Source organism: Panthera uncia, chromosome A2 (genome assembly GCF_023721935.1).
Source record: "Panthera uncia isolate 11264 chromosome A2, Puncia_PCG_1.0, whole genome shotgun sequence".
Taxonomy (NCBI): Eukaryota; Metazoa; Chordata; class Mammalia; order Carnivora; family Felidae; genus Panthera; species Panthera uncia.
In genome coordinates this window covers 130173104-130189550 of record NC_064816.1, presented here as the reverse complement: position 1 = coordinate 130189550, position 16447 = coordinate 130173104, and the positions used below count along the sequence as shown (strand labels likewise).

Below are 16447 nucleotides of genomic sequence, written 5' to 3'. Positions count from 1 at the left end.
CAAGGCTGAGGCCAGCTGCAGCTTTAACAAACACAGGGGTCCTCAACCTCCATCCTCCATTTGGGTGCCAGGAGTTTGTGAAGGAAAGAGCACTATGAATATTTCTCTTCAAAACACATCTCCACAATGTCTGACAGTGTCCCTCACAGGACTGTTACAAGAGTAGGGCCCATATCTACTAGAGGCTCTATATACACAGTCAAAAGGTAACCGTATTGGTATTCCAATAATAAAACAGAATTCTTTAAGGAAAGTAACCCAAGAAACACATGTATACATTCAGATACACACACATATATATCTGCGTGTGTGTGTGTGTGTGTGTGTGTGTGTGTGTGTGTACATATGTAATAGGAAAGATTGCTTGACTTACTAACTGATTCATTTAAGAAAAAAAAAAAAAACATCAGAAATGTCTCAAAATGTCCATCGGGGAATGGTCAAGCAAATTATATCATACTTGCATAATAGAGAAAAAATGGGGGAAAAAATGTGACCGTGTCTACCATATGCCAGGTGTTTTTATATTATCTTATTTCATTCTCCCCAGTGCTCCATCAATTACCCTTTTAGGTAAGAATCACTAACCACAATTTACAGAAGACAAATGAAAAGCCCATAAAGAAAGTTGCCCTGGGTCACAGAGCTAGTGAAGAGCAAAGCTGACATTCACATCTAGGTTTTCTTACTCTCTGCCCAGCATTCATTCCACTGCATTCCAGATTTTCCCCCAAGATCTACATTTGGACTAAGTCAATAAATGGAATTGTAAATATGAAATAAAGTTAAGCAAAAGTCAAACCATAGCATGAATGTATTGGTTTCAATCATACGAAACTGTATACGCATATACTAAAACTGATGATAATCAGAATGAAACTGACAGAAAAAAATGGAATTGAAATTACCCCCCGTTTGTTTTTCCTATGAAGTTGCTAAGCACATAATAAAGAAAATCACCCAAATCTGCTCCTCCATACATGCCTGTTCTGGCCCACCTAAGGTTAAGAAAAGGCAATAAATTTAAAACACCTTGTTAAAGGCTGAATGTGGCTGGGCCAGTTTAAGATAAATATCCCATCCTTCATAAAATTCTCAGCTCTTTCAGAGACAAAGGGACTGGCAGAGTTTCTTCACTGTATCAAAAGATGGAATTTCTGCAAGTTAAAAAGCTTAGAGAGCAAGTTCATGTCTCTACAGAACTTTCCTTTTGTAAAAATTAGCACTTACACTGTATGACAAACATTCTTTAAATTCTCCCCTCAACCAAAAGAATTTAATCCTGGGACATCCCCTTTACAGTGGCTTTGCCCACAGAGCATCTATCACCTTGAGTCAAATAGAATTATCTTGGAATCCCCCTCCTCTTGTCCTCTCCTCAGATCTGGGAGCTATACCACTGTTTAATTGAGTAGCCGGACCCAAACACGGATCTCACCTTTACATTAGGCTGTAACTTGCAGAAATAATTAGGGGTGGGCCTGGATGGAGTGCAGGCCCTGAATAACAGAGTAACTGGGAATTTGTATGAATAACTGCCCTTCCAAAGATAAACTGAGAAGTGGCTCACTAGAGGTTTACACAATCCTGTTCCCAAACCCGAAAGCTGAGAACCAGGCAAGATGTCACTTTAATCTTGCCCCTTGGTTCTTTCATTTTTATAATGGGCAGTTACCTATGTCTCTTGATTCAGGAAAACAGTACATGCATGAAGTGTTGGCAAAGGTTTTCTGAAATTGTTTTTAAAAAAAAATGGTTTATAAATACAATTCACATTGGTGTCAGCTTCTTTATGAAAAAGTATTTCTTAATTAAAAAAAAATATGGAAGTAAAAGTTCCTCTACTGATTTCCCTTAAAACTACTGTTTTGATTTAAAGTTACATATTAATAGTCTCTCTTGGTTCTCTCTTGTTTTAAAACTCTCACCTACTTCCTCTTTTGTTATGTTGACTACTAGTGATAAAATATCCTGATGCAAGAATCTAGGAGAATGCTTGAAATGACTACAATCAGATTAGATCATAATATTATTAAATTCGAGGGTAGCAATTAATTAGACCCATAGTTTTTCAAATCTTCCTGACTGTCTACACACACAAAAAAAGTCAGTTAGCTAAACTAACTGATCTCATTCTTGGTTTCTGGCTACAGCTCCACAGGTTTAATAATAAGCTCACCTACTGAAATTTCCTTAAGATGACAGTCACTCTACTGAAAGCTTTGCATGTTTTATCTCACTTAATCTTCACAATAATCCCTAGTAGTAATTTTTTTTTATTAGTATTGTTAAAGTTCTTGTTATCTATCCCCATTTCACAGATGAGGAAACAGGCACACAGCAGTAGACTCACTGGCCCAAGATCATTCACCTAATACACTGGGAGCCAGAGCCAACTCCCAGACTGGCTGGCTCCAGCAACCATGGGACCACCGCGCCATCACTGCTGCTCTCTGCAGCCATGCAGGTGGCTCCTCTGGCCATTCAGGTGGCTCCTCCTTCTTTAAGTCAGGTACATTGCTACTGTTCCCGAACACAAATTTAAACTCACATCTCTCATCATTTTCACTGCTTCCCTGGTCCTCCCGAGTCTTCTGGCACACATTGCTAGCCTTCTTTTGATGTAGACCAAGACGTTGGTATCTCGTCCTGAAAAAGGAAATATGAAACACCAAAATTTAAAAATACAAAAGCTTTCAGCTGAGCAGCAAGAAAAAAATACAGAGGCTCCTTTGCCATACCCTTAAAGGAAAACCTCAGAGAGAACAGAGTGCTCCTTTGGCTTTTTCTTACTGCCAGGAGCACTGACGAGTTTGCTAATAGTAAAATGCATACAGTGTAGTCAAAGCACTTAGACTTCCAAAGGTCAAATCATGTGACTGATTACCTAATCCATACTTTTGAGTTAGGATGTTGAATATTTGATAAATAAAATCATCTGCCACAAAGTGCTGGGGAAATGAGCATACCCATATTGAATGTGGTTTACAAGCAAGAATTCCATATTCTTCAGTTTGCATGCTTTTGCTGAACATGCAAAGAGGTGAATCTCAGGTTGCATCTTGATCAACTTTTTTTTTTTTCCTGCTTGACATTAAGTCTGGAGAAGCCTCATCTTGAACTTCTGTTTTATATTATTCCTTCCCTAATACTAGTGACATCATAATCATCTCCAGGTCCCCAAAGCAGTCTATTTTAGATGGCAATATAACACATTCCAGATATGACAATAGAGTATGTAACAAAATGAAAAACTACCCTAGTGTTAGAGAAAGCATTGACAAGCTAACTAGTTACAATAATAGTCACTAAAATGGCACTAAAAAGTACATTAACAACTTCTCATCTTAATCTTTTAATTATATGTCTTTTTGGATATGTTTCTGAACCAGTGAGAACATGCATTCATTTAATCCTCAATAAAATTACCATGTTTTAGAAAAATATGACACACCTGTTATAGATTAAGTACATGTATAATATGCAGCTATTAAAAGATGTTAAGACCAAAGTCCTAACATTTCAAGTTTTAAAACAATGAGAACAAGATGTGTGCTGAAAATTTGCCAAGTGCCTACAAATTATTTTAAAGATGTGATTATATTTTTTGGATAGATGTAGGCAACAGGTTGAAAGGATTTAATTTACAGAAAAAAAGGAATAAAGAAAATTTCTTAAGTTATATTATAGTTTATGTAATGTTATGTGTTAATTCTCATTTAGTTCAGAAAATAGACATTACTATACACATGCCTTCAAAATTCATTCTTATAAATTTTTTAAAAAGCAAGATACAGATGTGATTAGAAACTTGATTAACATATATACCTATTGCTTATAAATAAATATACTTACTGAATATGAAAAAAAAACCCGTGTATTATTGTGTTGTGTGGACATATTCATGTATACACACAAAAATCAAAGATCTCGCTGTAACTTAGTTATAAAGACTAATGCACTCAGTGTCTGTGTCAAATACAAGTTTAGCACTAAAATTTAATTCTACAATCTCAAATATGAAGGCAATGCAATCCTACTCCCCAAGATGCAGGAGGGAGAAATTCCACCTTAATGAAACAACCTGAAGTCTGAATGGACAATGAAAGGATTGCTACATTTCTACTTAAACAACCAACAAACTGACAAGTCAAGTGGCTCAAGGAATTCCAGAAACAATTTTGTTGTCTTGTTTTTTTATACCATCCCCCCAAAATATCACTGACCCTCTGTTTAGTGTACTAAAGTAAACGGTCTCATTTTAAAGAGTTATCTTAAACAAAAGCAGCCACTATTTTTAATATAAGAAAGAGAAATAATTATGAACCCATGGCTTTTTCTCTCTGGAAGCCAATACCAAAGGGCTAAATACTGAGATAATCACCAATAACGGTGATACTCTTAGTTGTCCTATTTCCACCCATGCTGTAGAAGACTCCTAAGAGAAAACCTTTGATTACATTAACATGAATTTAAGTCCTGTTTCCCAACTAGAACTTAAGTTATGGGGCAGAGAAACAACTAATAAACAGAGAAATACATAAGAATTCTTGGGAGAAAGTTATCATTAAAGGTTATTACCATTTATTTCTGGAGTTAAGGATCTTAAGAGCAGGAAAGAGAATCTGAACATTAAGTGAACAGCAATAAAGCTATAATTATGTACTGTGCTCTTATGGAAAGGAAAAAAATTATTAAGAAGAAAGGCAAAGGGGCACCTGGGTGGCTCAGTCAGTTAAGCGTCCAACTTCAGCTCAGGTCATGATCTCACAATTTGTGGGTTCTGAGCCCCGCATCAGGCTCTGTGCTGACAGCTTAGAGCCAGGAGCCTGCTTCGGATTCAGTGTCTCCCTCTCTCTCTGCCCCTCTCCTGCTCATGCTCCGTCTCAAAAGTAAATTAACATTAAAAAAAATTTTTTTAAAGAAGGCAAAAATTAATATTTATTCTCATCTATGAGAATCCTGTTTTGAACTGGCCTGAAAGTTTGTTCCGATTAATCGTGTTACAGTTCTGATCTCCCATCATGTCAACCTGGAGAAAACCTTACTATGTTGGGCTTCATACTGGGATCCGTGATGCTGTAGCTGCTGAGAACGCCGGTAACAGCCATCTCCAGCCTTCAGGGCCTGCTTAAACAGCTTTTCTGCTTCAGCAATGGTTGTTGCTTCCTCTTCAGCCAAGAGAATATAAGCAGTTGCACACCTGTCCATTCAGATAATAGCCACCATCAATTACAAATCCAAAGACACTGGAATAGCTGTAGGAGTACATGCAGAAGGGCAAGGAGTTATGCCAAAAACATGCAGAGTGGCCAACTGGTTCATGCACCCCTGGTCTGTAGTTGTTGACACAAAATAATGGCACAAAAGAAATGTCTGTATTTTAGCTTGAAAGGTAGGATGTGTAGTGTTAGGAGCTGGGGCTCACGTATGGACTCTGCCCCTTATTAGTATGTCACTTTGGGCAAGTTATTACTCTGCCTCCCTGATGGAGAACAACATGGAATCTATTTGTTCACACTGTTGTTGTGAAGGTTAAGTAAGGTGATGCATGTAAAGTGCTCAGTACAGTAGCCAGCATGTGGTACATAATCAATGTCAACTGACAGTGGCAATGATACTAGCTATTGTGAAATATCTCCTTCCAGCTCTCAAAGTTAGAGATCCTATATATAAGTTTACTGCTATTTACTAAACACCGATTCTCTTTAATATAAGGGTTTCTTCAGAATGAGAAATTCATTAAATCAGATAAATTACTGATTAAGACAACAGCGCTTCAACATCTCATTACAGTTAGCACTGATTTTCTGCCAGAGAACACTGGAAGAACCTACAGGTAGTGTTGTTTCTGAAGAGCTCAAAATCTGAGTCAGCCTCAGTAGTGAACAAGAGTTAAATCCCACGCCTTTAGCAATAATAGCTACCACCTGTTGCTTAGTATACATTAAGCACTGTACCAGGCACTTAACATATATCGTCTCATTTAATCCTTTCAACAACCTCTAAGCTAGGAAGCCAGAAAGGATAAGCAGTTAACTAACAAACACGGGAACTCTTGGAAATTTAAACCTTCCCAATCATGTAAGAACAACCCAACTGCCAAAGAAAGGGAATGTAATTAGGAAATGGTGACGCCAGAGCAGACCGTACAGGTCCCGATCTGCACCGATCCCTTTGTTTTCCTTCTTCTCCACTGCCCCTCTTGTGGTCATTTCCCTACTTATCAGAACCTCCATCAGACCACAGGAGAGAAAATAAACAGAAAATGAAACCAAATGTTGCTTTTACCATTCATAAACTGCAACAGCCAGCTAGGAAAAGGAGGCTGAACTTACAGCTAATGGGAGGTTTGGGGTTACTGGTTAATCTTAGCCTTGAGGAGGGGTCTTATAAATTCTTTAGCCAATCCCTTTAATTTCATGCAGGACTAATCAATGGGGCTTTAGGCAGAATGTGGTGTACGAGGGAGAAAAATGCCCAGAAAAATGCTGTAAAAACCAATTACTATGGAGGGCAGCCGATACATAACTTGGAAAGAACAATAATGATCCTGAAACTGCCCAGTGATTCACTACAGAAAATAACGGGGATAGGCATCAGGAAGCAACACTTAAGGCTTCAGATGCTGACATATAAATATGGGTCAAGGGTAATGAAGTGAAAACTGAGATTATAATACTGAGTGGCAGATATAGTATCAGAGGAGTTAGCTCTAAGGTTATAGTTGGTGGGCTGGGAATTCAAGATAGGTTGGGGCAAGTTGCTTGCTTTATATACATTTCAAATAGTATTCTTAGGAGAGGCAGAGTAGCACTACTAGCCAAGAAAACATGTATCTATGTGGAAAGTCATGAGTCTGGGGTAGAAACATGCTAAGAGCTTGTGAGTGAAGGAGAAAGAGCAATAGAAGTGCTAATGGTTGGGGAGTACAGAACGACTGCTCAGCTCAATGGAAGATATCGATGATGCATCCTTGTCACAACACAATACACATACAGAAGCAAGAAAGTATGGTGATGGGGGTGTCAACCATCCAGATATCTGCTAGAAGAAGTCTCGTTTGGTTAGAAGTAGGGCACCCGACAGGTTCTTGACTTACTTTGGTAACAATTTTATCTCCCAGATGGTAGAGGAAGCAATTAGGGGAACTTCAACTCTGGACCTAATTCTGACCAAGAAGAAAAAAATAGTTGGTGAAATGAAAATTGATAGGAACATTCAGAGAGAGTTACTATGTCATTTTGGAGTTCAGGGGTAATCAAAGAGGGTAAGGTGGACTTCAAAAACTTCAAAGAAAAGAGATATGATTCAATGGCATGAGACTCCGAAGGAAAAAAATGGTTTAAGAGGGTTGGGCAGCTTCCAAATGTCCACCTGTAACCGTAGTCACAAATGAAGCTCTCAGGAAGAAAAGAGAGGTGATAATTAAGTAATCAATATGGCTGCACAGAGATCTCTCACAAGGTCAGATGTTTAAAGGACATGTAAAAAAAGATGGAAAGAGGGCATGTAATGAAGGACTACAAGAGAGTGGAATGAAATTATAAGAATAATGTCAGGAGAGCTAAAACTCCAAAAATTACCTGAAGCTTGCAAAGCAAAATAAAGACAAAACAAAATGCTTAAGACAACCATCTATTCCCTGTTTTAAAATTATGTTTAAAACCCTATTACCACCCCCATTTCTCTAAAACCATCGCAAAAATAAATAAGCAAAAAAGACAAACAACACAACAACCACATCAAAACAAGAAAAGTTTATAGTTAGTAGCAGCAGATAATAAAGAGAATGCAAAACTCTCTGACTTCTATTTTGTTCCTGGCTTCTCCATCAAGGAGCATGATTGTCATGCTGAGAAGGGGAGAAGAAATTAAACTCTCATGGGGGTAAAAAAGATGTAAGATAGCAAATAACTGATCAATTCTAAGTGAATTACTGTACTGGGATGGGTAAATCCCAGGAAGCCAACAGACCCTGTAGTCAGGCCATGGAAGTGCTCTCTGTGAATAGGTAAGGAATCACAAAGAATGGACAGGTGCTAGAAGATGAGATGACAAATGTAGTAAAAATGTTCAAAAGGGGAAGAAGGCAGACTTCCCAAACTACAGAACAGTGATTTGGAAAGATATTCTAATGGATTATTAAAGGGATGGTCTCCAAGCATTTTTAAAAGAAAGTGGTGAACACTTAAATCCACTAAGAACAACTAAATCAGGTTGTGCTATCTTAATTTACTTTAAAGGATTTACTATACATTAAAGATTCATAGCTACAACTGGTACTTTTAAGATCAAAATGCAGAAACGTGAGCTGAATCACAGTGTTAACTGGGTGGCCTAGTTAATTGGTTGACTGATACCAAAGGATGATGACTCATGAAGACATGAACCTGAAGGACAGTTTCTATATGCCATGTCACAAGGTTCCACCCCTGAGCCTGACATTTCTATCAGAAACATGGATGACACACAGAAGGCAGGCATATCAAATTTGTAGATGACAAGAAACTGGAAAATAAATATGTTGTATGGCAGAATCAGAAACCAAACAGATCAACAGGTTACAATGGCAGGATTTCCAATTCTCAAGTGAATCTTTTTTCTAAGACCTCCAAAGAAGAATCTGTAACCTTCTTCAAAAAAAAATCATAAAATAGTTTAACAATGACCACTTGGCAGGGAGAATGTCGAGGTGATTCAAGCACCAGATGGGTGGTTGAGCTAAATGACCTTTAAGGTCTCTGCCAACCCTGAGATTTTATGACTTCAATTTTAAGAATCTTTCTCATTTTCTAAGATCTCCAGAATATTTCCCAGCCTTCCTTGGTAACCCACAGAATGTTTAACAACACTAATGACAGCATTTCCTCTTATCTTTGTCTTGATCTTGAAATACTTCAAAAGTGTAATTTTTTCACCTTATGTTTTTATTATCTTTTCCCCACAAGCAGAAGATCTACCTAAAAAATGTGATGGCACAGATGAGCATTCTACATCTGAAAAAATTTCCCCATGTTATAGTTATGTAAAGAACTGTTTTTATTTTATGTCCTTGCAATATCCCACAGATAGTCCTTGAAGGGCTAAATAGCCCTTGGAAGCTAGTTAAGTTAGGGTCATAGCAAAGCCACTGAATTGCTCTCTAAAATGACTAAGACCACCATCACATGGATGTCCTTTGCAAAAAAATGTTTTTTACAAATTAATAACCCCTAAAACAATCCTCAAGTTCAAATGCATAATTTAATATAAGTATACCATTAATGAAAACTGAATACATTCAGCCAAGGATGAGATTTCCTTTTTAAAAGCAAGATTTGTCCCCCACTTACTCATTTATCTCTAAGGCTTCATGAGCTGCAGAAATCCTAGCTTGGGGGTTTCTCTCTCTCCAGGCTTTCTGCATTACTGTTTTACAAAAAGAGGAAAAAAGCATGTCCATCAATACACATAATTAGAAGACTCACCACAGGACAATAGTTAAATTAATAGCTTTCAGCTTGAATACAAGAGAATATTTCACTTACTAAGGAGGTGAGCCCAAATCTCCAAAATCACACAAATACACTCTAATGTGCTATTCCATTGTCCTTCCTTCGATGATAGCAAACCTTTCTTGTGCTCTTAATACTACAGGTCTAAATCTTATAGATTAACCCATGGTCTATAATCTTAGAGGTTTAATCTTGATTAAGATTTCTTTTTTTTTTACTGAAGTATTAGTTGACACGCAATGTTACAGTAGTTTCAAGTGGATAACAATGATTTGTCAAGTCTACACGTTATGCTATGCTCACCACACTGGTTAGGGTTCCTTAATCAAGAAAGGAAAAGACATTCTAAAAGAGATTTAATATTTCTTTTGCTCATTAATGTTATTTGTCATTAAGAAACATATTTTACACATTTTGATATGAGATTGTTACTAATCTCTTCCTTCTACTTAGGCACAACATAATTTCTATTGTTCATTTTCCCAAACACTATAGGCTCTGGGTATTAGGACTTTGTAAAACCATATGAAGAATTATGAGTTGGATCAGAAAAAAAAGTGGTTTGGTCTTTTGCTTAATATGTGTATCTGTTCCCAAAGTTTGCTGCAAACACGGTTTCTAGATACCAGAGCAGTTTGTGTAAATACTGTGCAAAGCTCAATGCCTGGTATATTTATTGGACTATGATATTCTACCATGATAAACAGTACCTTTTTAAAAAGAGCAACAATCTCCATACTTGTTTTATCAATATGTATCTTTGAAGTTAGCTTTTCAGGTGCATGTACATATTCCTCTTTTTAAAGATTTTTTTTTCACCTATTTAAGTTTGGCAATATAAAAAATGTCAGTAGGATTATTTAGATCTCAAACCAAGTGAAATGCATACCAAACAAAGCCCTTTCCAGGTTGATAAACAAATATGGATTCCAAAAGCTAAGGCCATGCCCTCATTCACTGCTAGTGAACCTATAAATAGGCATACAAATCACTACAATATATTCATTTATCATTTGGATTCACTAAATCTCAATTTCTAACTACAATATCATCGAAGAGACATGACCCTTCATTCTACCTCAATCAAGGATTTAATTAGCTTCATATAAGATTTATGGGCATTGAAGAGAACATTTAGGGATGAGCACTGGGCATTGTATGGAAACCAATCTGACAATAAATTATATTTAATATTTAAAAAATAAAAAAAGAAATATGTAAATCCAATGTTACTATATATTTTTTAAATAGTATTTTATTTTATTTTTTTTTCAATATATGAAATTTATTGTCAAATTGGTTTCCATACAACACCCAGTGCTCATCCCAAAAGGTGCCCTCCTCAATACCCATCACCCACCCTCCCCTCCCTCCCACCCCCCATCAACCCTCAGTTTGTTCTCAGTTTTAAATAGTATTTTAAATCATAACAAGAAGACTCATTTCTACATTGATACTTCATCATGATAAATCCTTTAATTAAGTACCAGAATTCTGGGTTCTGCCAGCCAATCTCCAATTTAATAATTTATTCACTGGAGGGGGGGGGGCTGTAGAGCAGATATTCTAAAAGCAATAACCTTAGTACTTAAATCAAAAGCCCTCCCACTCAGCAACTATCTAAAGGAGTGTCCATACTTGCATCTGCAGGACGCAGGTGGTCTGAGTCACAAGTAAAGAACGTCTGGTGGTCCTGGGCAGAGAGATTCATGTCATAGTAAGTCAGAGGCTCTCGTCCTGTCACCCAAGTGTACCTGGTAAAGGGGAAATAGATGGTCAGACACTTGGAAAGCAAGACCTACAAAATATTAAGCTGCATAGGAAACTGAACTATAAAACATTAACTGGGTACAAAACAGTTTTGCCAATGAATGAAAAAAAGTTTTTTTAATCATCCTGTTCTCCCTTAAGGAGGTCTATCAGCAGGAAACAAGTAAACATTTTCCCTTTTATTTTTCTCTAAAAATTTTACTAGCACTAGCTAATGAAAACTTTCCCTCATTACTCTTATGAATAGGCATTTCCCAAAAGCCATGAAAATTCTGATATGCCTAATTACTTTGCAAAATTAAATTCCAACAAAATTTCTATGACATCTTTATAACCATGCTCTAGGTAAGCTTCAAAATATTTTGATTGTATAATGCATAATGAAAATAATAAGTGTAATAGAAAATTTCTAAAAACTACACATTTTTGTACATCATCCCAATTCTAATCCCCAAATAACTATAAATCAGAAAAATCAAAACATTTGAGGACTGTATCAAAAAATAGAAGCACTACACAGACTGTTACAATGACCCCTAAATGAACCAGCAAAAACATTTGCTGCTGTCTTTACTCTCTGAACTAGACCCATTTGTTTCCCAAGCTGTCAAAACACTTACCGATTATATTCAGCGCCCCTAAATAAATTTAGTGGATTTCGCCATACTTTGCATTCTGCAACAAAGAGAAATATGAAAATGTTACACAGAGTCCAGACACACTACAAGCTAATTAATTCAGCAAAACACCCTTCCTGGCCATTTGATAAGATAATTTTATTCTCCATCCTCTACATGGGAAGCAACGTGGAAAAACTCTGAGTGGTTGATCAGGAAACAAAGCTCAGGAACCAGGACTTTGGAAAAGTTCTCCCTAATCTCTCTGGGCCAAAGTTTCCTCATTTGCTAAATCAAGGTATATGCCAACATCAGCTAGTTCATAACTTCAATAGTCATTTCACAAGGTCTACACAGATTCTATAAATTTACTTCTGAAATTATAGGTACAAGGTATATTTGTAAGCTAAACTTAAGTTCTAGAGTATAATATGGAGTTATTTAATTAGGGTCTATGTTAATACTGATTTGTGACAAAGCACCAGATTACTTTTTACACTGCCATAAAAGAGATAAGAAAATGAATAAAGTTATTATTTTAGAGAGAAATGCTATGAAAATAAATTGTTTTAAAGCAATAACACTGTTTACTTTTACAGATACATGGATTAATTATAGTAATATTATAATTCTAGCATATACTAATAGATTATACATCTTTCTTCCACAAAAACCACAGAAATTTAGAACCACAGGACTTGGTTCAATCATTAGTTTTTAAGACTGTCTTATAAGTGTGTGACTAATAAGCTATAATTCTTTTTAAACAGCCTATGATTAAGACTTTCTACTGATTCAGAATACTACATTTCTTTGAGTGAATAATGTTTTATTAGAAAATAAAATAAGTTAAGAGTACTTAAAACATCTCTGTGTGCGTAATCGGCCAAAAAACACACCCAAAGACATAGACACACAAAAGTGAGCAATTATTGCAGAAATCAAAAGAGCATTAAAGGGTGATTCATTAAGATTCTATCCTCATGCCTGTTATATGCAACATCCATCCTTCCACACCCACTCACTCATCCATCTATCCATCCATCCATCCAATGAGCATTGAGCACCCAATGGGGAAAACAAACAAGTAAACCATCTATTACAATACAGCATGAAAATGAAGAAGATAAAACACTATAGCAACACTGTGTCTAATCTCAATATATTTTTGTTAAAATAGTGAATGAAGGGTGTACATATAACAGAAAGATATGTTTTTATTTAAAGAAGATAAATTTATCTTTAAATTAGGGCTGGAGCCCGCCTAAAATTTGCACAATGTTTATAAACTATAGCCCTAAATTTTCTGACACTTAGCTTAACTCACCATTTAGGAAATGATCTTTGCTCAATTAATTCAGCATCTTTGAATTTTGTTCCTGAGAAACTGAAATTCTATAGCTGTCACTTCATATGGCACTAACTAGAAAATTATGTTTTTCTTAAATAATTACTTTTCTTACAGATGTAAAGACCCTGGGAGGGGTCACTAATGAACTCCAGATTATGGCTCAAATCACAGAATCACACCGGGGAGCCAAACAACCATGATATGATCTCTGCCCTTAAGGCTATTTTAACTTTTAGGTCCTCATCACTCCTACCCTTTCCTCAAAGGATGTCTTTCAAGATCCAAAGCGGTCCAATTAAAGCTTCATGAATATTGCAAGGTTTGTATTTAGCATATAACAAACATGTACACAGATAGTACAGAGGTTGCCCACGGTGACATTTTTTGCAATAAAACAGGAACATTCGGGGAGATGCCTCTCCCCCACTGAATGTCATCTGAAATATTAGTAAAAAGGTTACGGGCAAATAATTGTTCTCCAGTGAATACATTATTATATTGGCATAGAAGGACAAGCGTTGTTCAAATACTCATTTGAAAAATTTTAAACCAAAATACCTTCAATTAAAATTTCAACACTATTATATATTGGATACAAATGAAATTATTTCTAAATAAAAATAACTGCAAAGAGACATGGTGTATATACCTAAAGTATTTTTGAGCAAAACTAAAGATGCAATCTTCGTTTAGGAAGTGCCACAATATAGCCAGCAGGGGGTGCTACAAACATTTTGAAATGTTTTCATGGATTCTATTCCAGAACTGAATTTCTTAAAGAGTCACTGTTACCATTAAGTGTCACACATACAGTCTATTGTTTCTTCAAGTATCCCTGGAACTTAGAAATGAGGATCTAAGTAACTAACAGATGTAAAATATTTCGAGAAAAAATATGTGATACAGAACTACCTAAGAAATGTCTTCATTAGTTATATCCTTCATTAGCTATGTCTCCTTCAAATTGGTGTAAAACAGGTATAATTTTTTAAAGAAATATGCGATCTAGAGGTCATATATGAACACATGTCAAAGTTTTCCCTGGAATTAGGTCATAGCTATGTTAATTTCTTCTTCGCTACTCTGTTTCATAATCTTATCACTACTACAAAAACTCTCTCAGCCTAGAATCACTATAGAGCACATACCCCATAAATATCAGACTGCTTCATGGTTTCGTGATACTGACAAAAGTTGCAAATGCCAACTGTATTAGAATGTGAAGATTTAAGTCAAGAGTTAAACTCAGATCCAGAGGGTAAAGGTTTTTCCACATGAGGTCCTGTTTCTTATCTTATTCATGTCTTTGGGAAATAAATTCTTTATTTAAATCAGAATTAAAATTTTACCTCCAAAAGGAATGTTGCATTCTCCATTAATGCCAACAATTTCAGTGCCCTTTAGAAGCCCTAGAAGTTGACAGAGACCCCATCAAGGGCTTGCTGATATTACTAGTTCAGTTAGAAATATGCCCCAGTACAATAAACATACTCCCTATGGTTCCATCTGTAGCAGTACAGAAGAGTCTCTATCCACAAATGCGGACAGAAATGTTCAGACCTCAGCATGCATGCAAGAATGCAGTTCAAGAGGAAGAGAAGCAATATATATTGGAATAGTACTTGTTTAGTTCCCAAGTCTGCACAATAGATTCCCCCCCTTTGTGATAATGGGATGGTTATGTAAGTTTTTATGTGGGAGACAAAGAACACAGAAAGTAATGCTTACTGCCATCAAGGACTTCTAAAATCAAGCTGCAATCTTTTCTTCAGTCTTCCTTCTCACAATTCCCTACTAAAACTTTCCATCTCAGTGATCGTTATTTCATGCCTTTTGTACTCAGTTACCCCTGTAGAGTGCTCACCCCATCACTCAAAGGACTGTGTGGTTTAAACATAAATAGAATGGCTATGATGCACTAGTCCCTTTGCCAGGTCCTTGGTTACAGAACAAGAGGAGCTTATGGCCTTGGGAGAAAAATAAAAAGGGCATACAGCTGAAGAAGCTCTACAGAAAGAACAATGTACTGACAGAACCACAGACTTTCCCTTTGTCACAGTCCTCAAAGAAAAAGAGAACTTAATTCTCAGAAAAACCAAGAGGCTCTGAAGTCATGGGGCTTTTATTCACATGGAAGAAAATATTACTCTACATCCAACTTATTTAACTCTGAAAATCTTTATTTCCTAAAAGTTAAAAAAAAAAAGACATAGAATCCCCACTCCCAGGGCCTTCAAATATATAAATTATTAATTCATAGCCTAGGAAGATTTATTATACTAAAAACTTACCACCTCTTCCCAGAATCTAAAATCTAATGATGGTAATATTATTATTATTATTATAAACAGTAGCAACAGCAACTTCTGTCATAGCTATAAGCTTGATTTTCATTGAGCCTTTCTTTTTTTTTTTTTTAATTTTTTTTTTTAACGTTTATTTATTTTTGAGACAGAGAGAGACAGAGCATGAACGGGAGAGGGTCAGAGAGAGGGAGACACAGAATCCAAAACAGGCTCCAGGCTCTGAGCTGTCAGCATAGAGCCCGACACGGGGCTCGAACTCGCGGACCGCGAGATCATGACCTGAGCCGAAGTCGGCCCCTTAACCGACTGAGCCACCCAGGCGCCCCTCATCGAGCCTTTCTATAAGAGGTTTTAAAGCTCAAGTCATCTATATTCCTTACAATTGTTAGTGGCGTGTAGTAGGCCCTTTTTACAGAAGAGTAAAGCATAGAAAAGCTATATAATTTCCCCATGGCTCATAGCAAATTAGATTAAGGGCCGGTGTCCAGACTGTCCAACAACCACCCACTACATGCAACAGACTTGTTACCCTGCAACATCATATTTCAAAAATCCTATGACTTCATCAATTAAATTTTCCACTAGCAAAACAGTTTTGAAAACTCCTCTGGGGAAATGTTAAGCACTTTTTAGCAATACTTTTAAACATTTTAGTTTCCAAAGTACAACAGAAAAAGGCTCTAGATAAAGTTTAATCAGATGTATTATGGCAATCAAGATTAATCCCAAGCTGATATATGATTCTGCCATGTATTTATTAGCTTCTATATCTCAGAAATGAATACCCAGATTTCTACATCACACAGGCTAATCTTAATCCTTAACAGTAACAATATCCATTTGCTTAAGTAATTAAGCTTTATTTTCATAAGTTTTAAAATAATTATTTTGAAAAAATTAATATAA

General features: G+C 36.3%; 1 protein-coding gene across 5 annotated transcripts in view; it reads right to left on the bottom strand.

Annotated features, from left to right (window-relative positions):
• The window catches only part of ST7 (suppression of tumorigenicity 7), a 267667-nt gene that overhangs the window by 86512 nt on the left and 164708 nt on the right, over window positions 1–16447 (bottom strand). For 3 of the 5 annotated variants that reach the window (XM_049642971.1, XM_049642970.1, XM_049642972.1), the window contains 6 exons: window positions 11888–11942; window positions 11136–11251; window positions 9336–9411; window positions 7103–7171; window positions 5049–5203; window positions 2552–2649 (listed from right to left, as the gene is read on the bottom strand). In XM_049642971.1, the coding sequence (XP_049498928.1) occupies window positions 2552–2649; window positions 5049–5203; window positions 7103–7171; window positions 9336–9411; window positions 11136–11251; window positions 11888–11942 (569 nt within the window). The remainder of the gene's footprint in view (window positions 1–2551; window positions 2650–5048; window positions 5204–7102; window positions 7172–9335; window positions 9412–11135; window positions 11252–11887; window positions 11943–16447) is intronic. The other 2 variants (XM_049642974.1, XM_049642973.1) reach the window with 1 other exon arrangement.